The sequence below is a fragment of the Erigeron canadensis genome, chromosome 6 (assembly GCF_010389155.1).
Source record: "Erigeron canadensis isolate Cc75 chromosome 6, C_canadensis_v1, whole genome shotgun sequence".
Lineage (NCBI taxonomy): Eukaryota > Viridiplantae > Streptophyta > Magnoliopsida > Asterales > Asteraceae > Erigeron > Erigeron canadensis.
The window spans coordinates 44,103,139-44,129,580 of NC_057766.1; the positions used below are offsets into that span (position 1 = coordinate 44,103,139).

Sequence of the window (26,442 nt, forward strand, 5' to 3'; positions counted from 1 at the left end):
CCATGTTAGGAGAAGGGATGAAACTGCACCACTAAGGAGAGCGGAGTCTATTCACGTAGACGGCATTGTCGGCATACGAAGAAGGGGACGACCTAAGATGAGGTGGGAGGATCGATTAGCAAAGGACCTAATAGAACTTGGCCTGTCGGAGGACATGACGTTGGATAGGACGGCATGGAGAACTAGGATTAGAATAGAATATTAGGTTAGGGTAGGATTTTTTGGGCGACCTAGATAGTCATCTTTTCCCATATTGCCTTGCCAAAGGTGGTGTGTGAGGGTTTGGCCTAGAGAAGTGGCTCAGCTACGCTACAGAGGACTTTGACGTGACAGGAAGAGTGGTAGGTAGAATGGGGTGGAAGTTCGGATTTCCGAATGCGTTAGAGGAGCTTCCAGGTAGAGGTAGTGGATTGCGAGGGTAAGGCATATGGGTTTTAGATTAAGTAGACTTTTTATTTAGACTTTGGTTCTCTGTGACCTTTCGTAGGGGTTTTTGGCCTTGAGTCTCGAGAGGCCTAAACCGAGGGGGGAGGTTACTCTTGTGTTTGTTCCCCAAAATGTTTGTCGGAGGACATGGCCAATGAGAGTTTATCTAGAGGATTAGGTGTCTAGGACTAGTTTAATGGTTTGGAGAGCCGGTGGGAGGACTAGGATTAGTATAGCTAGACGGCCTAAGTTCCTTTTTTTTCCATAGGTTGTTTAGAAGTCGTTACGACATTGGCCCACTCGGGCTCCTTTCAGGTTTTGTCATTTCTTATTTATATGTATGTGTGTCTTGGTTGTTTCTCACTACTTGTTCGAGTTACTTATTAGTTTGCTAATTTTATGGTGTTTAATATGCCCAATATGGTAGCTTTCGTATTTGTATTTGTATTGTCAAACATGTTTCTAAGATATCGGTAGGGCGCATGGTTGATACTCGTTCGACCCGCATAATAGCCGGACCCAGCAGACAGGTATTTCTTCTTTTTAGATTCTCGGCAGACAGGTATGATTTTCTAAACACTTCTTATTTTTCCGTCTGGCAATCCTTTGTGGCCGTAGGTCCCTATGGAAGCAGTCTCTCTAGACGTCCTCGTACCCGCGGGGTTTGGGTAATGTTGTTGTGCAGTAAATAAAACTATCACGAGTACTTGTTAGGAAAATAATTCAAAAGGAAAGAAGATGCTCCACATAGTCGGATCGGAGAAACGCTGACAATCGATGGTTGTCGTGTCACTTTGTCTGGGCACCGTTAGATCTTGTAACGGAAATTTATAACAACTGTGATTCTCAGATCTTCATTAAAACGCATTGTTTGCGACTGTCTGTGAATTTGATCGTGGTAGTAGGGAAAAAAGAAAATGCTAAACAAGGGATCGAATTACCACCGAAATAATGCGGTATTTCGATCCCCTATTTCGGCCTTATTGCTCTGCACCATCGCCGCCATGGCCTCTTTTTACGTCGCCGGCCGGTTAGTTACTTACTCTAATTATTGTTAAATAATCTTCATATCAGTACAGCTTAATCAGATAGGGTTTTGGGGGGGAAGTTTATGGCAGGATGCAGAAAACAGGGTTTATCTAGGTAAAGAGCTTGATAGGATCACAGGGCAGGGGAAATCTTCAATTTCGGTTGATGATACTTTGAAAATAATAGGATGCAGGTAGGTATTCTGTTTGTTATATCTCATAATAATAATTTAGTTTGTTAGTTTAATTGAGGGCTATGCGCTTGTTAGGGAACAACTGAAGAAACTAACAGCTCTTGAAACGGATCTGGCTGCAGCTCGACAACAAGGCTTTGTGTCAAACCACTTATCAACCACAAAAACTCCTCCTGACAAGAGGCCTTTGCTTGTGATTGGGGTTCTTACGGGTTTTGGTCGCAGGAACAACAGGGAAGTCATTCGCAAGGCATGGATGTCAACCGGTAAGTACGCCTTTTGTTTACGTTACTTTTATTTTTGGATTCGAATATGATATCGATGTTTTCCCCGAAAGATATGATTATTTTGACTATGTATGTAAAGTAATGAAGTAACCTTCCTGTAAACATGCGTTTGATCTTGTGTGAATGATGGAATTAACGTAAACTTAAATCACTTGTATCCTAATGCTTGAGAAAGTCAAAATTATTTATGAGAAGTCATCAAGCCCCCTTCTGTATTTTACACAAGTGCCTTTGTCTTTTGCGGGTCACGTTTATACAATATGACCTATCTGTATCCTCTCTCTTATTCTTCATAATTTGTTCTATAATTCGCCTAGTTGCTTGAATTATAGTTGGCTTACTTTTTCATTATCTGTTCCATAATTTCGTTGAGGCAATGACTGAGAACTCATCAACACGTCCATCTCTATTTTTATGGGGTGTCCTTGTCTTTTGCAGGGCTGCATTTACCATGCGACCTGTCTGTATCTGCTCTTTCTAGTTCTTTAATATATTGAGAAATTGCTTGAACTTTAGAGTACTTGGTCAGTCCGATCAATTTAACTTACTTTTACATATGATCACCAAGCATACACTCACTTTACAAAGGTTACTATTTGATGTCTTGTCAAACCCATTACCTGTTATACAGTCATTTGCTGTATATTCTAGTATGCAAGGACATCTGGTACATGTTTTAAATCGGCACATAAGGTTATCCATTAATCCGTTATATGTTGATCACGTACATCTAGCCATTTGGTTCACACCGATTTTCTTTCCATAAGTATCCATTAACCACACTAACTTTCTTTCCATAAGTATCGATTACCATATTCTGTGATATTCTGATATAATATTTTTGTATGATACATCATCAAAGATTTAAAACCCAATACATCTGATATATAGTCACGAAAAGGCTAGATGAGTAACATCTTTCCAAGGACATTTTATTTGGTCATCTCAATAGGTAAAATGCTGATAATTTATTGGACATAAGAAGTCATTGGCTTCAGTTAATTGTGATAGTTGAGAGGAATGCTTTTAGACTCAAAACTTTACAACTGTTATTGCTGCAGGTGAAGCTTTGAAAAAGATGGAGGATCAAAAGGGTGTTATAGCGCGATTTGTTATTGGTAGAAGGTACACTGCTCTTTTCCATTTTCATTCACTTATAACCTTTATCACTTGCAGGATTATATTCACCTGTTCCAATTGGGCGATGAACTGATGGCTACGTATATCAACTGCAGTGCCAATCGCGGAGACAGTCTAGATAGGGGCATAGATATCGAAAATAAGAACTACAATGATTTTTTTGTCCTTGTAAGTACAAGGGCTTATCGATATATATGATGCATCCCCTTCTTTAGTCTGTAGGTTTCTCATACATGCTTATTTTTGCTTCCAGAAAATTATCATTGTCTTCATAAGTTTTTTACATCAGTGTTAGTGTTACTATCTACACTTCTACACTGTTATATAAAGCCAAACCCCCTCTACAATTTTAAGATTAAGTAACGCCAATAGATAAGTGCCCCATCCCCTCTTTTCCCAACCCAATAAAAGTGTAATACATACAAAATTTTCACTTTTACATTCCTTAGTGGTTCTAAAGTTGGTTAAACCACTTTAAAAAAGGAATGAAGGTTGAAATTTCACATAAAAAACCCATATTAGTACCTACCCTAAGTTAGGTGACATAGTAAAAGTTGTAAAGTGATCAGAATTTTTGCCGCCTTCAACTTCTATTTTCTGTTACCTACACTGAGGTCCTATCAAAGTTGTGAGCGTTCTTTAAAATAATATCATTCCTTACCTGGAAATATTTACAATTAATTTATCTGCAGGAAAGCCATGTGGAGGCACCCATGGAACTTCCAAAGAAGACCAAATTGTTCTTTGCCCATGCTGCAGAAAGATGGGAAGCTGAATACTATGCCAAAGTCAATGATGATGTTTATGTAAATATTGGTAAGAACAGTGCGTTGGGGTATATTTATGATTTTTATTAGGGAGGATAAGTATACAAGTTTGGTATGAGACATATTGCTTCGGAATAATAATGGTAAAAAGGTGTGAGTTAATTAGTGAAAGGGACTATTTAAAATAGTCTATTTTATTTTACCAAATCAACCAATAATATATCAACTCGTATTTGTCATTCAGTTTGCTAACCATGAACATGGTGATTGATCTAATGAAATGGCATCTATCTTTCAGATGCATTGGGAAGTACACTTGCAGCTTATATAGATACTCCCCGTGTATATATTGGGTGTATGAAATCAGGCGAAGTTTTCTCGGAGGAGTAAGCCTCATCTAAACACTAACCAGGAGTGCCAGTTACTTTCAGCTGATATTATATTTTCATAAAACTTGGTTCTGATATATTGTCTCTTCTTCCTGTTTTCTTTTTGAATTTTGGCAGGGGTCAGAAATGGTACGAACCGGATTGGTGGAAATTTGGGGATGGGAAGACGTAAGAAGCTAAAACTGACTTACTTGTTTTATATTACTTCAACGGTTTTTCACAAAACCAATACTTGTACATACATATGATTTGGTTATCTTCTACTTGAATGAAGCCTTTCTAAGCGATATCTTTGTTGCTTTCACTTATATGAATGGTTAGAAACATTAAATGTATCACCTGATGAGTGTTGAAATTGTTCGTTTTCTTTGTTTATCGTTTGTATGTCAATAAAATTTGTCTTCTGCAACCAACAGGTATTTCCGACATGCATCTGGTGAATTATTTGTTATATCCAAGGCTTTGGCGAGATTTGTCTCAATAAATAGGTTCGACACTCGACCCTTCAATATCTCATAGTTTAAACTATTAAATTGATAACAATTAGCCTGACCTTGTTTTTTTGGGGGGGAAATTGGCAGATCTATTCTTCGCACATATGCTTTTGATGATGTCAGTACTGGATCATGGTTCATTGGTCTTGATGTCAAACATATCGATGACAAAAAGTTTTGCTGTGCATCCTGGTCAACTGGTCTCTCTCTCTCTCTCTCTCACACACACACACACACAAACATTTAGAATACACATAAATATGCCCTTTTGCCGACTCAAAACATGATTGTGAAGGAAAGAAACAAAAAGGCTGGAACAGCGATGGCCATTTCGACTCAATCATGGGCAAAATGTTCAATCAGTCTATTATTGATCTTTATCATGTCAAATGGGTAAATTTAAGTCACAAGCTAAACCGGAAACAGGTCCCCAAAGTGTATTTAAAATGCTAAAGCCTCAATCTTATATCTAATAGTCACTGTTTTGGTCTGTTACCTGACCCATCCATATTTCCACATATAGGTTGTTTAATGCATGTGCCAACAGTATGATGTGATCATGGTGTTAGATTTTAATGTGTTAGCTGTGTTGCAGGAGGTATATGCGCAGGTGCATAATCTGATTTGCTAAAACACAGAAAGGCTGTAACAAGTTAGGACATGGCTGCAGATACTGGTTCTACATGGTCACATCTGAGATAGGTGTTTGATGCTTAGGGAAGTTGAGTAGCAAAGAATTTCTTTTTCATACAGCAAAAAGGAGCACACTCTAACTTAATCAATACATGACCAGGGGAACTCATTTTAATGGATTTGATTGAATATTTGACTCTTTTGTTCTTTTAATTTATAAATACAAAGCTAGATATCATAGTGCCTAGAAGAGTTTATTTACATTGAGGTTTCCATTTTTTCCTCATTTCCAGCCCCATGTATTCTGTACCTCTGTTTAGACCCATGGGAAAGATTCGGTCCCCATTGCTTCATGAAAGATTGCAAAATTCTTCGTCCATGTTTGAAGGTTCTTTTTTTTATTTTTTATTTTTTATTTTTATGGTGAATATGTTTAAAGTTAATTACAGTAGATCAGCAGAAGATATTTTAAGTTCTTTTCTTAAAGCTAATTTTCATTTTAACATAAATGTAGGTTGTTACCCTGTTACAAACTTCTTTACAACAGATGATACTTGTATTTTCAACTTAAAGTTTTCGTGATTTCCATAAAGATGGTTTTGGTTATAATTTCTTATTATTAGATCTTTTGTAGTCTTTGAAACTTTTTTATTTCCTGAATAATTTATTTGGTAACGGTTTCTTAAGCAATCCTTAACTCAATTTCAATATCTTTTTATATGATGAAATCTAATGTTATTTTGTAGCAGATACTCACTTATTCAGTACATAAATAATCTTAAACATATAAAGTTTGTTTTGTTTAAACTAGCATGATAATTCTGAGAATATGTATGCATCAACGACAATATTATTTTTTAATGCATATTCAACATACGATGGTTTACCCGTAGTTTTTATGTTTTGTACTAGGTTTAATTTTGTTTTTTGTGGTAATTCCTGAAAATCGTTGTCATTTATTGATGGTGGTATATGACTAGTAGTGTTGTAAGAGTATTATGTACGATCTTTGAAAAAATGACGGACTTCGAATGACACATCAACGCTTCAATTCACCTCCTCTACTACCACAACACCAAAATTTGTCCATGTTCATCGAAAAGAGGTTGTCGAAACACCATGTATCATGACACCGAGTAGATCCACTGTAAGACATCAAACAATGGATGAAGCCACTTCAACCCACCCCTTGAATGAAGGCATGAAGCCCACTCGTACTTCTTGTTCTTAGAATAAGAGGGAGAGAAGGTTATACTTCTTGTTCTTAGAAAGAGAAGAATAAAATTTCTTGTTACATAGAAAAATGGGAGAGAAGGTGATCCTTATTTAATCAAATTTTATAAGTTTTTTTTTGTTTTGTTAAATTTTATGATTAGACTAATCATACAATAATCTTTCGGTTTGTAGGTATCCTGAAGTCATCGTGTGTGAACTTCTCGAACCATAGATGGGTTATATTTTTTTCATATCAGGATTTCAACTTGAAACATTCATGTATATATATTCATTACCAGAGACTAAAGTCTTACCACTGCTACTACATTTGTAGCTTTGTGTGTGACTTAGCTTACACTTGGTCCGTGATATTAATCTTCCATCTTGCTTGTTGCTAATATCATTTTAGTATAGAAATTGTTATGAACTTTTGACTTTTTATGTCTGTATTTTAATTAAGTTTTATTTTGTATTGTGACAGTATAATCAAGACCATTATCGTGATATTATCATCTAAAGAATATAGTAGTAAACCAATTAAAGAACCAAACAACTACATGTTAAATACAAAATATGTAACATGTTTTAATCTAAGATGAACTAACTTAAACACCAAACAACAATCTATCTACTAATATACTAATACAGGAGTATGACATCTTTTGATTGGTATGTGACGTTTATTGAAACGACACGTATCTTTATAATAATCTTATTTCTTATATATCATTAACAAATTTTATATATGATTTTAATACAATTAGAACTCTATAGTTTGACTATTCATTACATTACAATCAAGGTTGGAGAATTCGTGACTTGGGATCGGATCGACGAGAGGGGGGGGGGGGGAGTCACGAGTTTTTAAATACTCGAATCAAGTTTTTATATAGAAAATTTATAGTTTTTGAAATTATATGGAATAAACTTCAAATTTAAAACATAATTGTTTAGAAACTTTAATATAATACTTCAAAATTCAAATTTGATTCATTAGAAACATAAACTTAAACCAATTTAGGTTTAAAAAAAAAATTTTTTTTTTGACCAAAGATGACCCGAGTTTTGACCCGATCCAGCCGATTCTTGACCGATCCGGATGATTTTTGACCAATCCAGGCGAGTTTGATCGAGTTTTATAAGCGACCAAGTCGTTGACCAAGTTTTCACCCGATTCTAGTCAACTCGACCCGTTTAATCCCCGATTCCGATTTTTGATCCGAGTTCCGGCCAAGTCTGTCGAGTTTTACAACCCTAATTACAATATACAATACGGGTGGGTGGGTATTCGGGTGCAGCAAATATAGTTACGTGTACACCTCTTTTCGTTACGCGTTGTTGTTTAGATTTTTGGCTATACATACTACAGACTAGTCTCCAATCTCTGTGTTAATAACACTAATCAATCAATATAAATCCGGAGTTAAAATGGATTACGATTTTAGGAACAGATTGAACAATAATAATAATAATAATAATAATCCACAACAACCACCACCATCCTCCTCAGTATACAACCACAGGCTGAATCCAACATCGCCATCGTCGGCTTACCCCATGTACGGCCCGTCGTCGTCGCTTTATCCTAAGATCGGCGTCGGCGTTGGTGGTCAACCCTCCGTCGCCGCTTCTCCCATACGCAATAACCCCTCTTCTTCTTGTTCTCCTCCATCTTCCTGTAAGTTTTTTTTTGCATCGAATTATCCGTACCTGTTCTAATACATATGCTCTTCGCTTAGGATGAGATTAGTTGATCTATATCTCCTTTGTTGATTACTATTATATTTTAATTTAATAGCAGGAGGAATGGGGATTAGGGTTTCCTTAAAACCTGAGTTTCGTATCACTCCACCGGTAACCTCTACCATCTTTTCTTTATTATTATTATTATTATTATTATTATTATTATTATTATTTATTATTATTATTATTATTATTATTATTATTATTATTATTATTATTATATCTGATAGGAAACCTGGAAAATATTATTATGAAATTTTAAATTACATATAAATAGTATTAATCTACAGCAGGATGGTAACTGGTAAGCAAAGTAGCAAACGGGCAACAACAAGCTGCGCGGCCACCCCTTCCTGAATAGCAAATCGAATTCTATATTTATATTCAAATATATATATGTACATATAATTCTTAGTCAAATTAAATGTCGCTTTGTGTTGTATTTGGATGAGCAAGAATTCCCAAATCATGATCCCGATACCGGGAAGTAGTACCGAATCCCAAGTGTGAGACTGGTACCGGTACCCACTTTTTCTGGTTCGTGGGATCGCTACTAATTGGTGCCGGTACCAGGAAATTCCCGGAATCCCAAAGTAGTCCCTCTAATCCTGACTTTCACATAACCCAAAATTTTAAGCCTACTTCTCATTTCTCAGACCAATTTTAGCTTCAATCTATTCCGGAACTTAAAGAGTATAAATATGTTTTTTTCTCAGACCAATTCCGGAACTTGGCTTATTTGATGATTGATTTTGGGGTGCCTTAGACATAATTTAATTAAGTGATACCACCTTAACTGTATGTGATGACAACTTATAAATCTTAAGTAAATCTTTGATAATACCTTTATATATGTCATTGCTCTACAGCTTCTGATTTATTACTTTATCAGTAAAAAATTCATCCCCACAATGTAGAGCACTTGTTTTTGCTTTTCGATTTTTTAGCTATGTCATATTGTTATAGTATCAATGTCATGTTTTTATATTAGTGAGTTAGGTCTTGGTTTTAATCTGGGCTAGTCGGGATCTGGTTCCATTTTATTTGGGACCGGGACTGGTATTAAGTTTTGGAGATTTTCGGGACCGGTATGGTACGGTACCAGTCCCACCGCTCATCCCTAGTTGTACATAACCAGTTGTATCTAACTAGTTACGCTGCACATATTTGTCCTTTTTAGCTAATTTAGGTTTACAAGAATTAGTATCTTCTTTATATCCATATTGTGATGTAAAACATTCTTCATGCATATTTATACGTTATCAATTAAACTACTTGTATTGTAGCCTCAAATGTCCCCACATATCGGAGACATTCCTCGATGCACATTTCAATTTGACTTTGACCTGGAGAGGAAGATACTCGCTGAAGCTGAGAAAGAAAATCCTAATTGGAGCAAGCTTGGTCTCGAAAACCTTCCTCATAAGACTGCCAAACCAATTTTTCATGCGGTATGCTATCTTTATGGCATACTTCTTTTTTTTCCCTTTCTGATTTACAGTTGTATGCCTTTTTTAATTTTATTTTATCAATTAAAGTTGTTGTATCTAGTATTTACCGTAGTTCGTTTAATGGCAAATATTTGATTTAAAGAAAACAGTATCTGGTTCATCTTTGCTACTTGGATCTCCCAATACTAGTGTTTATCCAAGCTTTATTGTTTTTAGTAATTTGACTTGATTTATCATTTGTCATACGTAAGGAGTATCTATATTTAACCTCTAGATACAGTAGAAGATCCAAACTTAACTATATTTTACGACTGCATATGACAAGCTGAAGTTGTCATTGTAATTTTTGTTATATCTTATTGCAGAAAACTGCAACCTTAGTTTAGGCTAAGTCCTATTGTTGGGCAATGTGTCCAGAAAATATCTTTTTTTTTTTGCCCAGCTACTTTAAGACCAAATCTTCTCCCATATCGCTAGGATAGACTATAGATCCAGTATGACGCATTTGACAATTAAGTTTGGTTACAATATGATAACATGTACGGTTATAGTGTTATTTTATTATAATATGGGTATTGCCAAAAATGAAAACTAGCATGGCATAAGTGGTTTCCTTTTTTGAAACACTAGCTTTGTACTTGTGCGATATGGTGGTCATAGATTAAAGGAGATAATAAGATAGCGGTTTGGTGTGCCTATGTAAGGCTTTGTGATTGTTATATGGTAAGACTGTAAGAGTGTAGGACAGAGGAGGGAGGGTGGGTGTTTGGCCATATGTTCAGGAGACTTAAGGCCTATGTATTAAGCTCTTTCTATTAAGTTTTGGGGAGTCTCACAAGATAGATGCTTTACATAACAGTATGGATTAACAGCATTTTAGCATTGCTTATCGTAGTACGAAGATGATATGTCTTTCCCATAGTTGTCAAAGGTGAGCGCCCGTTGTGCCTAGGCGCAAAAGGCAGGCAAGGCCCAACCTTAACGCCTGAAACCCTAGGCCCAAAGCCTGAAGCCCCCGTCTACACTTTTCCATATAAATAAACCCTTTGTTCCACATAAAAAATTACCTATATTATAGGGATACCACAATAGAATCTTTGTTCCAAAAATCACTTGGTATATATCATTATCATCAATATCATCATTCATCATACTATACTTCATATTGTAGGGATTTTATTATAAGACTCTTCTGCTATTTTAGATACCTTCTTAGCTGAAATTTTCTTCATTATCATTTGTTAGAGACACTGAAAGTTTATATACTCCTCTACGTGTTTTTTTCCCGGGCCCGCGCTTTTTTTGCGCCTCTTGCCTAGGCCCCATTTGGGGTGCGCTTTGAGTTCGGTTTCGCCTTTAACAACTATGGTCTTTCCAGTAAATGGTTCTTGCGTATGTCTGATAGGATGTATCTGATGAAAACATGCTATTTGTTTTGGGGAAATAAGCTGATTACAGTTAAACTTGATGATTCAATCCCTCATATAGAAATGTTATTTCTTGAAAGTTCACCTATTCATACTATCTATGCAGAACTCTAGTGTTGACCCAGTCATGAGCAAATATATGGCGTCGGGTCCTAATAGAGATATAGTACCCATTGCAGTTGCCAAGTATGGAGATAATCCAACTAAGGTAACTACTTGTCTGCTACTTTAAAGTTATATTCCTTCATATTTTCTTATACTGGAGGTTGTCAAAATGGCCAAGTTGGCCGTGCGATCTGATTTAGTGCTTGCCTCGACTGGTCAAACCTATTTTGTCTATATATCTATTTGGTCAAACCTTTTTTAGCTGTGTTCTAGCAAGCTGTAAGCATTTTAACAACTTCTAGGTAAATTCTAATTTTTTTCCATTCTTCTTGGAGATTAAATATAAATATTTCATTAGTAAAGTATTGATAATCCAGATTAACCCATTTTTAAGTAAATGAGTTGAAATTCTCACCTAAACATGTAGTGAATGTATATATGATCTACAGTTGTGGTCCAGCAGATTTACAAGGAACTTTTTGTTTATTATGGATTCTAGGTTAGGGAATTTGTCAATGGCTACACTCTTTTGCGAGAAATGGGCTTTGAAGCAAATAGTATCGCTGATGCATTATTCAACCATGACAATGATACAGAGGCTGCAGCGCATTTTCTGAGCGGTTCATCATGAGACTGCCACAAAAATACTGATATCACATTCGTGTTTTTGCTTGTAAAATCCTTTTTTATACTTGTGTAAATTTAATGAAATGTTAGTAAATGTCATCATATGGGTGGTGTTTGGATTTAGCTTATACACGGGCTTATCAGCTTATTTTAATTTGCCAAGGGCAATTGGCTTATTTTAAAGATGACTATATTCTTTTGTTAAGCCTATCACCTTAAGTTGAGAAACTCACAAGCCAGAAAAGAATTTCGTTGATTGGTTTTTAAACATCCAACAATCTGATAAACTCAGGAAGTGAGGTAATCCGAAATTCCAAACGCCTCTCTACTGGTGGTTTGTGGCCAGCTATTTTCTATTTTTTCTGAAGTATTGTAATGACTTCTGCTATGTTATTTATGACATTTTAAATAATGATTGACTGCTGTAGGAGTTATGTTCATTATGACAATTTAATCGATGATCATGCTTTTGTTGAGATATAAAATGCGTTTTTGTCCTTTAAGCAAATTTTGTAAGCTCTAGACAATCTCTAGTTAAAGGTAGACTGATTTAATAAATACATTCTCATGGTTGCTAGGGAAATAGTCAAAAATGATAACAGAATGCTTTCGTTGGACTAAATATCATAAACAGCGAACACTTTTTTGGTTTTACCTGTATGCGTACATACATCAGTGTATATATAAGGAGTATATATGACTATATGAGGACTAACACTTGTATTAAACTTGACATGGTCAATGTCTCCCAAGAAGTACCTTGCGACTTTTAACATGAGGACAAAACTCAAAAGGAACAAATAAAGTAAAGTGGTTAACCAATACTTTTTTTGGGAAAAAAAAAATTAGGGAATGGACATAACGAGGGCATCAACTGCTACACATGCATTCGTATTATTATTAATTATTAAATCATGGAAAGTAGCATGCCGTTTTGTTTAATATAATATAATAGTGATGTCCGTATATATATTGAGAAAAAAGGGGCATGTTACCAATTGGACATTTCATCAATTGACTATAATAAAATAAGGGTATACGTCCACCGTCACTGGGATTCGGAAATTCTACCTCTCCAATAGTATTATTTTCCCAGGTTCTTCTTTCTATCTTTCTTTTAACGCGTACTACAATCTAACTTTTTTTTTCTCTTCTTTTTCTACTCACACATATATGTAAATATGTCATTGTTGAAGCATTATTATATATCAAAGCATTAGAAAGCTTTCAAGTAACATGTTGGGTCACTATCATCAATCAACTATTTATATATGTTTGTTATGTTTTTGCCCAAAAATTACATGCATAGAGTAAGTATATATATATATATATAAGTTTTTTTTTTGGTAAAGTGAGTTTCGATTAAGACGTGTTGAATACAATTTTAACCAGATATTTTCTGGACCTCCAACTTCCTCCTCATGGAAAATTCCTTTGAGATGAGAACCCCAAGACTCGAACTTGGGACCTTGGGTAAACTCATCCAAAGACCCACATAGTGGATTTAGAAGATACCTCTAGGCACTAGTTTTAAACTATATATATACTAGGTCTTTTACCCGCACGATGTGCGGTTATTTAAAAATATAATTAAATTAAATGTTGGTAAAGTTTACATTATAGACGTCAATAATTATTAATAAATCGCGGTTGTTTCAATCATTAAAACCTAGAGTGCCATTAATAATGATTAAATTTATAATGATTAACATATATAAACTTAATTAAACATATTTCAAAGTTCTAGTAATCAAATTTTGTCAGATTTACTTAACACAAACACATGTAAATATAATTAAATCCTTGTAACAAATTAAGTAACCGAAACAAATTTTGTAAAAATATAAGAAGATTTGCCAATCTTGTAAAAATTAACAACTTGAACTAATAAAAAATGTAGTAAACATAAGAAACGGATTGTAACCCAAGATCAAAATAAACAAATTGCATGTAATCCGATCTTAATTTTGCAAAACATAATATACAGTAAAGTAAGAAAACAAACATAATACAAATTATTATTATGAAAATTTGACATTCATTTTATTAGCATTACACCCATTTGTAATTGATAAAAACCCAAGATCTAAAGTAACAAAGAGTTAAGCATATATAAATTTTGAAAAACAAAATATATGATGAAGTAAAAAAATAACAATTATTACCATAAAGATCTGTCATTCATTTATTTAACATTGTATCCATCTGAAATGATAAAACCCAAACAAAAAGTTAACTGATCCTAATTTTGAACAAAATGAAGTAATGAAAAAATAAATATTATTACCATGAAGATTCGTCATTTAGTTTATTTAACATTGCGTCCATATGTGAGTGATAGAACATAAGATTAAATATATTAGCTACAAAGTATGAGAAAAATCAAACTAAAAGTCGAAAAGAATGACGAAATTTTGCTAAAGTTGATCCGATGATTTATCAAGTTTATACAGATAAAAAGAAGTGCACATTTAAATAGATTGATGATAAAAATTTGACAAAGTGACATGGACATCATTGATGGTAAAATTAAGGATAAATTTTATACATATAGAACAAACAAATCATTCACACATCTATATACTGTATTTCCCATCTCGTCAAAGCTAAAAAAAAGTATGAATAATATTGTCATTCATTTATTGAACATTGTATCCATCTGAAATTGATGAAACCCAAACTGAAAGTTAACCGATCCTAATTTTGAACAAAATGAAGTAATGAAAAAAATACATATTATTACCGTGAAGATTCGTCATTTAGTTTATTTAACACTGCGTCCATATGTGAGTGATAGAACATAAGATTAAATACGTTATGAGAAAAATCAAACTAAAAGTTGAAAAGAATGACGAAATATTGCTAAAGGTTGATCTGATGATTTATCAAGTTTATGCAGATAAAAAGAAGTGCACATTTAAATAGATTGATGATAATAATTTTGACAAAGTGACATCGACATCATTGACGGTAAAATTAAGGATAAATTTTATACGTATAGAACAAACAAATCATTCACACATCTATGTATACTGTATTTCCTATCTCGTCAAAGCTAAAAAAAAAGTATGAATAATAATAAATATTTGCATCAAAAAGCAATTCTAAAAAACTTAGGAACTGAATTATAATGCATTAATTGTAAATGAAAAGAATGAACATTCATGTGTCTTTTTGGGTAAATGAATCTATATCTATTTTATATGATTAATAATAATATTAATATTGATATAATTAGATAAGCATGTAAACAAAATATTTGTCAAAGAAAAAGAATATCTCACGTTAATTAATATCTTGAGTTATAAAAAAGAACATAACTGCGTTGCAGGGTCGCTAGCTTGAGAGGAAAAATTCCTCTATGAGACTAAGGGGTTCCTAAGCATTTACCCTTAAAAAAGAACATAACTAAATTATTGGAAAAAAATTTATAAAAATGACACATATGATTAAAGCTAATGTGACAATATCATAAGATAGTTTGAATTTTTAAAGGCTTTAAAATCATTCGGATTCTTACCGTTTTAATAATTATATATATATATATATATAGAAGTAACATAAATTAATAGTTTAATTAGAACCATTATATATAGTAACGTACATAGTTTTAATTAGAACCACCAGCATTCATTATAAAGCGCCATTAACACCACGTGCATCTTCCGCTCATCTCTCCAATCTCATTACCACAGTATTATTCATCAACTTTGTCTCTAATACTCTATTTTCCTTTGATTTCCTTCTATATATATATATATATATATATATATATACTCTTTCCGTCCCGGTTTAAATATTTAAATTTAAGTCTTTTTTCTTTAACTTTGCATGTAAATATTTTTATTTGTACGATATAATACCTAATGAAAGTTATACTGATAAAATATATATCTAAACCTCAATTTATCCATATATTTTATATCGATTATCATATAACACCCATGAAAAAGTTTACGGTCAAAGTTGTAAAAGAAAGATTTGAAAGTAAAATTATGAGATTTAAAATGAGACGTGGGTAATTTGTTTTTGAACGGTATAGAGTATATATATTTATTACTCGTAGCATTATTAGTATTTGTCCACCTTACCTCCATTAATGTTAGGCTCCCACCTCTGAAATACATCTCTTAAATCTCTCTCTTTCTTTCCAGCGACCCTATTATTAGATTCACATTCATTATAAGTCATTTTCAATCTGGTGCACGTATGTTTCAGTTCATTTGTGTGTCTGTAGCTCAGTGACGACTGAGTAGTAGTGAAGACATCAAATTTTGCCTTATTTTTTTTTTTTGCTTCATCAATCAAGACAATGCCGCTGGTGCTGATTTCATCTTAATTCATTCATGTATCGCTGACAGCAACATAGATCCATAGATCTCTTTCAATCAGGTAATTAGACTCCAATCTACCACCTAGCTTCCTTTTTTTTTTAATCTAGCTACTTCAATTCTACTCATTCATTCATTCTTCAATAGTCAATAAGTTGTTGTAGTAGTATTTTGTTTCCTAAAACAAACAATTATAGCTTTATCACTACCTACAAGTAATAATAAGTCAACTTTATCAACTCTCCCACATTTGTGTAATTAAATGTCAGCAGCCCTTGACTAACAATATCTCCTCTCAATAATAATGTGTGCTTCCCAGCTAAAACATTACCGTAATATTGATTATTGAATTTGGTAAAAAACTAAAAATAATATATATATATATATATATATATAAAACTGGTAGCTAGGTACTTCCTTTTTTATAAATATATAGAAGATAGGAGTAACGACCTTTAATATGCATATAGCCACAGCCCACAGAATTAGTCAATAAAGTAAGTAAGAAGATGAATAAAAATCACTCCAAATAACAAATTAAGATACAATTCATTTACGCTTCTTCATTGACTTTTTTTTTATTATTATTAATATTTTTAGAACGATATTGTAATCTATTCCTACTCCTAAATTACACGCATGCTTGGGATGAAACCCAAGACTCTCGAAAAATCCCAATTAATCCACCCCACAAATGTGGGAAGTGGGACTCAAACCTAGTTGGACCCCCCAAGGTCAAAGACCTTACCAATGGGTCACCAATATCTCGCCTTCAATTCGCTGTCATTATATATAAATAGATACATTATGAAAAGTTAGCTGTACTACTGAAGTCAGTTTTAATTTATGGTATAGTTATGAATTCATATTCGTAAGAATTATCTATCATTACTTAGTTAGTTAGTTAGCACTGTACTGTTAAATATTCCCCCCCTACAATTCATATATATTTTCACTATCTATAATCCAGATGACAAATTCCGAAATGAAGATGATGGACAAAGGCAATAAGTTTGTAATACGAGTGATATGTTGTTCAGCATTAATTTTCTTGTTTGGAACAATAGTAGCAACCACCGCAGAGCCCGTTGAAGATAAGCAGATTCTGATTAATTTCATTCAAAGCATTTCCCACACGCGTGACATCAATTGGGAAATGGGCACTTCAGCTTGTGTTAACTGGACCGGGGTTACATGTAACCATGATGCCACCAGGATCATAGCTCTTCGTTTACCTGCTTTTAGTCTCCATGGTCCTATTCCTCCAAACACACTTGCCCAATTAACCGCTCTTCAGATCTTGAGTCTGAGGTCCAACGGCCTCACAGGTCCTTTCCCGTCCGATTTCTCAAACCTTAGAAACCTAACAGCTCTGTACCTCCAGTCGAATGCTTTCTATGGACCCTTGCCTTTGAATTTCTCCAACTGGAACAGTCTTTCGATACTTGATCTGTCAAACAATGGTTTTAATGCAAGTATCTCTCCTTCCATTTCGGACTTGAATCACCTTACTGCTCTGAACCTTGCAAACAACTCTTTATCTGGTGCAATCCCTGATATTGGTATCCCCAGTTTGCAGGTTCTTGATTTGTCAAACAATAATCTCACAGGACCTGTGCCCGAATCCCTCAATAGGTTCCCTAGCTCGGCTTTTGTAGGAAATAATATTTCTCCTCTCACTTCAATGCCACCAGTCGTTTCTCCTACCGTCCAGCCATCAAACAGGAAATCTTCAAAGCTCAGCGAACCGGCGATTCTTGGGATCGCGATCGGTAGTTGTGCTTTAGCGTTTGTACTGCTTGCATTGATAATGATTCTTCGTTATTCAAAAGAGGAAAAAGAGGTCTCTGCAGAGAGACCACCGAAAGAGGAAAAAGCAACCAAACTGAGATCCGGCAGCCAAAATGTAAACGGGAATGGAAGTCTTGTTTTCTTTGAAGGTAGCAGTCTTGCATTTGACTTGGAGGATCTGTTTAGAGCTTCGGCGGAGGTGCTAGGTAAGGGAACGTTTGGTACAACTTATAAAGCCGCATTGGAGGATACAAGCACGGTTGTTGTGAAGAGGCTCAAGGAAGTTGCTGCCGCAAAAAGAGATTATGAGCTCCAAATGGAGCTTGTTGGAAATATTAGGCACGAGAATGTTGTTCCTTTGAGAGCATATTACTACTCGAAAGATGAAAAGTTGATGGTTTATGATTATTATGATCAAGGAAGTGTCTCTTCATTGTTACATGGTATGTTTCCATCCATATATAGTCCTTGCATATTTAGTTAAATTTTCCGGCCAATTAATATATATACATACCCCTAGAGTAGCTAAAATTGAAGGCCTTTGGGGATCGTTAACGTTAGTTATATATACTTGTATAGCATAATCTACGAATTATTTTAGAATTATGCTTTACACTTCACATGATTGTAGCCCCAAAACAAATTTGTTTAAGTTTGGTCACTGATGTTGTTCTGCAGCAAAAAGAGGTGAGGACCGTACCCCATTAGATTGGGATAGCAGGTTACGAATAGCCATAGGAGCAGCAAGAGGGATCGCTCATATCCATTCACAAAGCGGAGGGAAGCTTGTTCATGGAAACATAAAAGCCTCCAACATCTTCCTAAACAAACCACAACGATATGGGTGTGTAAGTGATCTCGGCCTAGCAACCGTGATGACTCCATTAACCCCACCAGTGATGCGTATTGGTGGATATCGGGCACCAGAAGTATCTGACACCCGAAAAGTCCACCAAGCATCAGATGTTTACTCTTTTGGAGTGGTGCTGCTGGAGCTTCTGACCGGGAAATCACCGACTCATGCAACTGGCAGTGAAGAGGTGGTGCATTTGGTGAGATGGGTTCAGTCGGTTGTCCGAGAAGAATGGACTGCAGAAGTGTTTGATGTGGAGCTGCTGAGGTACCCAAACATTGAAGAGGAAATGGTAGAAATGCTGCAGATAGGAATGCAATGTGTCGCAAGGGCGCCAGAGCAAAGGCCCAAAATGGCAGTTGTGGTTAAACTAGTAGAAGATATTCGAAGGAATATAGGTCCATCCGAGGTGTCAACACCGGCGACAGATATAACGTCGTCTCCAGTGGTAGCACAACAGATAGGATCATCTGTAGTTGCAATGTAGTATTATTCTTTTGAAAATTTAGTTGTGGAAATAATTGTAAAATTAAAGAAATGAATGTGATACGGAGGTTGTTATTGTTAGGTAAATGGAAGATTATTTGGGGGTTTGTTTAACCTCATTCTTTGACAATATTGCTCTTGAAGTTGACTTTTCATGGTCAAATATATGGTAATTTGATTTTGTAATTATGTATGCTAATTGATGACTTTATTTTTTTTTTTGAGGGCACTGTATACACATAATTAGATGTTCATAACTTTTCACAATTAGTCAGGAGCCTACAGAACTTATTAATCAATCGTCAGCTAATCTATTACTTTATATTTCTATCATATTGGTAAGAACTCATACATCTGTTCACAAATATATACATTTATTATTTGTCTCCAAATTCTACATTTCTACATCCAATCTTCTCCATACGATGCTCATGATACGATTAAATAACATTGACATCGACTCTTAGACCATCTTTAAATTAAGAGTGACTACTGGGCTTGGTGGTGGGGTGGGATCTGTTGTTTGTGATGGATTCGGTGGTCAACCAACGGAAAACGTAGTCACGAGTGATTCTGTTGTTTTTTTTATAGGTTTTGTTTTTAGTTATATAAAGGTAGGTTCTAATTTGTAGGTGATGAGTAATACGGTAAAAAAGAAGATGATGCTGGTGAGAAGGTGATGCTGAATTGCTGACATAACATTTATTTTGTTATGTGATGAGGTGATAAGTTAAATATGGCTTGTATTAATTATAGACGTTTGATACTAAGGCAAACGTATTTAGTTCTAAATAACATTTATGTAAAAAGAAAATACTCTAATGAAAAGAGAGATATATCTACCAAATTTCAAAAAGAAGATAAAAAGAAATTATACAAACAACAAAAGTTCAACAGAAAGGATGTATGTCATGGGGATGGAGGAAGTTGTTGCAATTTAGGCCCCTAATCCAAAATCATTTTATTTATAAGCTAGGGGATGGCCGAATAGCCTCGGCCTGGTATGATCTTTGGAATAATTCATGTCCTCTAATTAGTGGGGTGACACTGCACCGAGAATGATTACTAATGCGGGTCTCAATCTTACATCAAGAGTTGCTGACATTATTGAGCATGGTTGTTGGACCTGGCCTACATCCTGAAACTTTTTGTTTTTAAATGTTTTGTCTCCTATTCTGATGGTGGAGTAACCTGATGTTCTTCAATGGAAAGATAGACTTGGGAAATGGATTTTCTGTAGGTACTGCTTGTGAGGACATACGACCAAGAAAGTAACTGGTATCATCTTGTGTGGTTTAGTCCGTGCATTCCATAACATTCTTTTTTTTCTTTGGCTTGCAATAAAGAAAAAAATCAAGATGCAAGACATGCTTAGACATTGGGACTTGCAACATATGGTTTCAACTTTCAGTCTTGTTATGCTCGTTTTGTCAGGATGCAATCGGACTTATATTCTCACCTTTTCTTTGAATGTCCCTATGCTAGACAAGGGTGGTGATGTGTGAAATCTAGTTTTAAATTTATAAACACGATTTACCAGAAGACTGACTACTACACACTCACAGGCAGTGTACCTGATCGCATACAGTATAGTAAAAACTGGTAAGCCGAGATCGTTCACAAGGACTTCTATAAGTAATTGTAACTATTAAATGATTCTAGTAAAATGGGGGTTTTGTGGCCGAATTGCCACTTTGCAAGTAGTTATTAAAATTTGTTAGTAATCCCGGAGGATTAATCGAAAGAGAAGTTTGTTGTTGAAAACAATAATTTAAAGGTCACCCATCTTGATTTCGCTCGACAAAATGTTAAGATTGCACGTTTGACGAAGTTCAAATTCAATTTAGTGATTAAATGACCGAGACTCAAATTAATCGTCAACCCCGTACCCGTCAAGTTAACAACTTATTCAACTCTCTTGTGTAAACTAGTTTCATTATTAAGACCGGTACCCTGAGACGCCTTTTGATAACTTCTCTAGTTTAACAATGGTTTTGGTCATTTCAGATAACAATTTTGCCTATTGATTGTACCCAACCATCAACCCATTAATTCTTATCAAATATTAATTACCCTCTACCGTACCCGTCATAGAACCAATTGCTTCTACCCAAGCAATCAAAATAACTTATACCCAAATCCTAGTCGTCACTAAGCAATGAATACAAATTATCCGCAATCAATAATTGAATAACAAAGAATTAATAGATTAAGATCACGACAAAACGTTAAATCAAATCACTTGAATTAATAAATATTGTGCAATCCCTACATAATGTCTCGCTCCATCAAGATGGATGAAAAGGCGATTAGCCACTCATATTAAATATGAAATAACATATTAAAATGAAGGAATTCATTGTTACCGAATACAAAGGATTGAAAACGAATAACGATATAATTCCAATAAAGCCTTAGATCCTCCAAATTGATGAAATATGAGAAAAAACCCTAAAAAGAGGGCTCAAAATCGTCTGGAATATCAAAAGATAGGTTTTTAGAATGTTTTAGCAGCTATTTATATGCTGACCAAATTCAGCAGATTCGGCGATAAACTGCGTCGTAGTCCCAGACTGCGTCGCAGTTTGACTTTTCTGTTGACTTGACTTTCATTGACTGGCCCTCTGTCGTATATAGTCAAACTGCGTCGCAGTTTCGCTCAACTGCGAAGCAGTTTCAACCTCGGACATAATTACTGCGGCGCATAACCACACTGCGTCGCAGTTTCACGTTGACTTGCATTGACCACCTTGACCAGCTTTGACTTTCTTCTATTCTTCACTTATGTGCCCCGTAAAACGTCCGTAATCACTCGTTTTGCTCCAGAAACTTCGTTTTCTTCAAGTTATTGCTTAGGTACCTGTTTTCCACCTGAAACACTGACAAATACCATAAACGCACCAACTGTATACGAAAACGACTCATAAACCTTGCTAATCAACCACTTTAAGCTATGGGAAATGGGCATAAAATACGACATATCAAATCCCCCCACACTCAAGCTTTGCTTGTCCTTAAGCAAATCCAAACTGAAAACAAATCAAACCTTGGTGCATTATGGAACCACATTTCAGTTATCAAAAAGAAGCTCAACCATAATCAAAAATGAGAATAAATGGTTAGGCAGTTTTAATCTTAAATGAAAACCGAACGTTTGACAGTATTTGACTGACATACAAGCCTTAATAACACGACAAAGCACAAATGAAACGAACAAGTGATATCCCGCCTATCCTACTCCCACTAACTTTCTTCTGGGGTCGAATATTGAAAAATCACTCAATAGCCAAGTCGTGATGCATAATCTTTTAACCATAGGCTTGTACAAGGATCGTTCCTAAGTCGCCAAGGCGCATACGCCCTATAACGTCTATCAGAAGAGGACTTTAAGGGTGTAACATTTTAAGGCTAAACAGGGCATTTAAACAAGGTATGGGAATTTGGGAAGACAATTTGTGTTAACAAAGAACTAACACAACATTTAACAAATTTCACATATAGTTTAGTCCAAACAAACCCATGTCATTAGTTGCCAACGGTCCGCATTCCAAGAAGTTCTCCCGTCCATAACCCCAATAGAACGATCCAAAAACCAACACCATTGTTGTGTATGACAATCAAACAACTTATCAATCAAATCCAACCAATATTGACTTCAAACAAACTAACCATATACATATTAAACTTCAGCACACTTTGTTGATTATAATAACGAACCAACTTTCACAAAATGATTTGACAAAAAGGAGAAATACCAACTAACAACCCAAGCTCAATTTTTTTCATTTTTCTGTTACTCAATTCTTTTATTTTTTTTATTCATCTCTTTTTTTCTTTTTTTTTTTTTGAGCTACTTTTATTCTGCCTAATTGGTATTCTCTTACATAACGAAGAAACAATGACAAATCATTACAAAATTTTGCTAAGATGAACAGTCTAGACTTTATCCATGAACCATGACGAAATCAAACTACCCCCATAAAATGAGAATATCCCGACCCGACATAATAAGGCAAAACCCAAACCATCCAATCTAGCAAAGGCAACCAATGAACCACCAGGACTTCGACTATCGGTATGGCGAAGAAAGTTTTATATTTAGGTAGATTCAACAAAGAACAGGCTAATGACAACATGTTTTCTATTGTTTCTTGCACTAAAAGTGAGTGCAACATACGGGTTTTCAACGGTTGGTTCACTAACCGGTATAGTTAGCTACTAAGCACATTACAAAACATGCACATAACAGATTTTTACGAAACAAAAGGGTGAATAAACAAAGAACAGAGGTTTGGTCCTAATATTGCCTCTTCATCATATAACAAAAAAACGGAACGATCAACAAGGACAAGTTCTAGAATCAACGCAATCACCGGCACACTCATAGCAAATGAAATAATCCGAAAATGGAAAATCAACCTCAAACTCGCACATCCTAGTTCAGAGCTCAAAAAGAGACCCTTACTCCCGGATAAATCCGAAAGCCTAAGAGAGGGACAAATTTACAAGGTTAATAGTTCCAAAACCGTAACTCTTGTCATACTAGCAATGAATCAATAATATCTCACAATTTTGGTGTTTTGGTGCTATAAGCATGCTAGCAATGTTATTAATCCAAAAGGGATTGCCATGTTAATCAATCAAAACACATTCCACATATTAAAAGTATTACCAAGGTGTAGTTACATTGCTCATTTATATCTATAATTAGGTGACAAAAGCAATTAACTACGAGGACAAACATGCAAAATCGTCAAAAATACCCGACTTTTTCCTGTTTACCTCCCCCCCCCCCCCCCCCAAACACACCCTTGAGTTGGACAATGTCCTCAATGTCCAATAATTAAGCCAACCTAAGGGAAAATAGGGAAAAGTAAACTAAAAATCAAAATAAGAACAAGAAAAACTTGTCGGGTATATGTGGTGTTCCATGCGCGAATGATGCCAACAAGAATATGAGCGCTGAACTTACTGCCAGCATATGCAAATGACAACCTTGCTATCACACATGAACACAAACAAAAGGCAACATAATCATACCAACGTTAAGCATGCATATTCTAACCTAATTATTCTAAGGAAATGGAAAGAAAATACGATGTCTCATCACCCCGAAGGGTGGATACAAACCAACCAAATAAAAATTAAAAAGTACGGGAATTTAAATTGTTCAGTACAGGCCATCAAAACCAGCTGACTGACGGCTTTCAATTCTTCAACCTGCATATGATTCACTGTGGTGGAGGATGAGGTGGATAATGTTGGTAACCAGGAAGGTTACCATAATCAAAGAAAGAACCACCACCTGTTCTGCATAAGTCTGCTCAGTAGCTCCTGCCTGGGTCACGTCCATGCCAGCATAAGTACCTGTATAAGAACCAAATCAGACCGGCATATCCGGTCCCAGTGCCCCTGGATCGTGATGGGAGGCTCCTCGACCACATGCTCGGGAAGAAAGTAAAAACCTCCACCGACTCTCTGATGCGGGATAAACATGATGGGTGGACGATAGTCGGGAAGATCAGCGGGTGGGCTAAAATCATGCCCTCTCAGCTGTGCCTCCACATGGGCTGGTGACGGCACGAGTCATATACCACTCTCCCAAGCCCAGAACCCATCATAGTCATATCTCCCCCAACTTGCTCTCTGAAATTATCCATGCGGGTGTGAAATGACTGCTGAGACTCAAACATCCTATCAACAACAGACTTAAGAGAAGTGAAATCAAAACCTGCAGAACAACAGCAGAAGAAGAAGAAGCTCCCGCAGTAGAAGTAGCACGCACTTAGGGCGTCTAACCAATTCTTCCTCCGCTGCCTCCTCCATCTCTTCATCAGTATCTTCACCATTATCACCTTCCTCGCCCTCAGGGGCGGCATCACCAAAATCAATCAAAGAGTAAAACCTCTATTGTTTGAGGCTTAAGTAACCCAAACCGCTTCAAATCCGGATACTCAAACGTTTCATAGGCTTCCAATTCAAGTTAAACACCATGTTTGCTCGATCCCCTTCACAACCAAAGAATTTCACCAATCTTGTAACATAATGGCCACAAACAAGCTTCCTATCCCTCATGCCTCGGTGCCCATAGCTTTGCTACCACGTAAGGGCACAAGCTATCTATATGGGGCACCCTCATGAAAAAGCCTCAACAACCACATATCCTCCAAATACACCTTGTCCCGCTGATTTGATCGCTGGACAACCAAGTATGTAATCATCTTTAAAAACAACCTCAAAAAAGTGACTTAATAGAGTTCACCCTAGACTTAAAACTCCAAGTCTCCCCAGAAATCTGTGCGTAGTATGACTTCTGATTACCCTCCGGAATCCCAACCCGGTACGGGCTCCCATCCTCAAAACTTTCCTAAACAATTGATTATTATCTACCAAATCCCTAGTGTACATCCCGGTAGCAATTCCAAATTCAACTATGGTTAAAGATAGATCTCTCCCCCCACAACGAAAATGTATGCATTTCTCATCAAAAGTGTTTTTCACTTTGTCAATGGTGCTCACATTGATAGTTGAAAAGAATTCCAAGCACCATTCCTTACAAACCATTTCCCTATTTCCAAAAACGTCTATCCACATTCGAAATTCTTGGTCAACAGGGTTACCATTCTCATCATTTTCCATACCAACCAGCCTTAGAAAACCCTCAATGTCCCTTCGTATAACCAACATGTCAAGCATATCATCAGAAGATACCTGGGCTATTCGATGTCCTTATGAAGGAATTTTTCCAACCGCTCATTGTAAGCAGCCTTCTGTTCCTATGAAGCTCTTGGCCAAGTGAGCCATGGTGTTCAGATAGAGCGGGAACTGGTGCCACAGCGGCTGGAGCTGCTCCCGAAGATTCCTCACCTGTGTGAGAAGAAGCTGCGTGTCTCGGTTTTCGTCCACTAGTACGGGAGCCTGCAAAAAGACGCAAACATCAGAACTTTTAAACCCCAAAATATTATCCACCATATATGCTTCATAAGGGGGTCAGGTCTGCACAGGGTCAGACTGCGACGCAGTCTTAATGGATTGCGAAGCAGTCTGAACTCGAA

The 26,442-nt window shown here is 35.7% G+C and overlaps 3 protein-coding genes across 3 annotated transcripts; all 3 read left to right on the forward strand.

Annotated features, from left to right (window-relative positions):
• Nucleotides 1-1,117: 1,117 nt before the first annotated feature.
• LOC122603315 (hydroxyproline O-galactosyltransferase HPGT1) lies at nucleotides 1,118-5,737 on the forward strand. The gene is made up of 11 exons (XM_043775988.1): nucleotides 1,118-1,456; nucleotides 1,535-1,648; nucleotides 1,724-1,914; nucleotides 2,997-3,060; nucleotides 3,171-3,243; nucleotides 3,768-3,891; nucleotides 4,141-4,228; nucleotides 4,349-4,399; nucleotides 4,648-4,719; nucleotides 4,813-4,925; nucleotides 5,321-5,737. The coding sequence occupies exons 1-11, from the start codon at nucleotides 1,344-1,346 to the stop codon at nucleotides 5,341-5,343; spliced, it is 1,026 nt and encodes a 341-aa protein (XP_043631923.1). The 5' UTR covers nucleotides 1,118-1,343; the 3' UTR covers nucleotides 5,344-5,737.
• A 2,203-nt stretch (nucleotides 5,738-7,940) lies between these two features.
• On the forward strand, nucleotides 7,941-12,338 carry LOC122606111. The gene is made up of 5 exons (XM_043779076.1): nucleotides 7,941-8,251; nucleotides 8,372-8,427; nucleotides 9,603-9,767; nucleotides 11,301-11,402; nucleotides 11,799-12,338. Exons 1-5 carry the CDS (start codon nucleotides 8,002-8,004, stop codon nucleotides 11,928-11,930), a joined length of 705 nt encoding a protein of 234 aa, XP_043635011.1. The 5' UTR covers nucleotides 7,941-8,001; the 3' UTR covers nucleotides 11,931-12,338.
• Nucleotides 12,339-16,024: 3,686 nt separating this feature from the next.
• LOC122605615 (probable inactive receptor kinase At4g23740) lies at nucleotides 16,025-19,573 on the forward strand. The gene is made up of 3 exons (XM_043778576.1): nucleotides 16,025-16,318; nucleotides 17,228-18,491; nucleotides 18,727-19,573. The coding sequence occupies exons 2-3, from the start codon at nucleotides 17,228-17,230 to the stop codon at nucleotides 19,386-19,388; spliced, it is 1,926 nt and encodes a 641-aa protein (XP_043634511.1). The 5' UTR covers nucleotides 16,025-16,318; the 3' UTR covers nucleotides 19,389-19,573.
• Nucleotides 19,574-26,442: the final 6,869 nt, after the last annotated feature.

Excerpts from the sequence above, each read along its gene's own strand:
- LOC122603315 (XM_043775988.1), top strand. The coding sequence starts at position 1,344 with ATGCTAAACAAGGGATCGAATTACCACCGAAATAATGCGGTATTTCGA. Across the intron at positions 1,915-2,996 it reads CAAGGCATGGATGTCAACCG|GTGAAGCTTTGAAAAAGATG; the intron begins GTAAGTACGCCT and ends TTATTGCTGCAG. Across the intron at positions 3,244-3,767 it reads ACAATGATTTTTTTGTCCTT|GAAAGCCATGTGGAGGCACC; the intron begins GTAAGTACAAGG and ends ATTTATCTGCAG.
- LOC122606111 (XM_043779076.1), top strand. The coding sequence starts at position 8,002 with ATGGATTACGATTTTAGGAACAGATTGAACAATAATAATAATAATAAT. Across the intron at positions 8,428-9,602 it reads AGTTTCGTATCACTCCACCG|CCTCAAATGTCCCCACATAT; the intron begins GTAACCTCTACC and ends CTTGTATTGTAG. Across the intron at positions 11,403-11,798 it reads ATGGAGATAATCCAACTAAG|GTTAGGGAATTTGTCAATGG; the intron begins GTAACTACTTGT and ends TATGGATTCTAG.
- LOC122605615 (XM_043778576.1), top strand. The coding sequence starts at position 17,228 with ATGACAAATTCCGAAATGAAGATGATGGACAAAGGCAATAAGTTTGTA. Across the intron at positions 18,492-18,726 it reads TGTCTCTTCATTGTTACATG|CAAAAAGAGGTGAGGACCGT; the intron begins GTATGTTTCCAT and ends GTTGTTCTGCAG.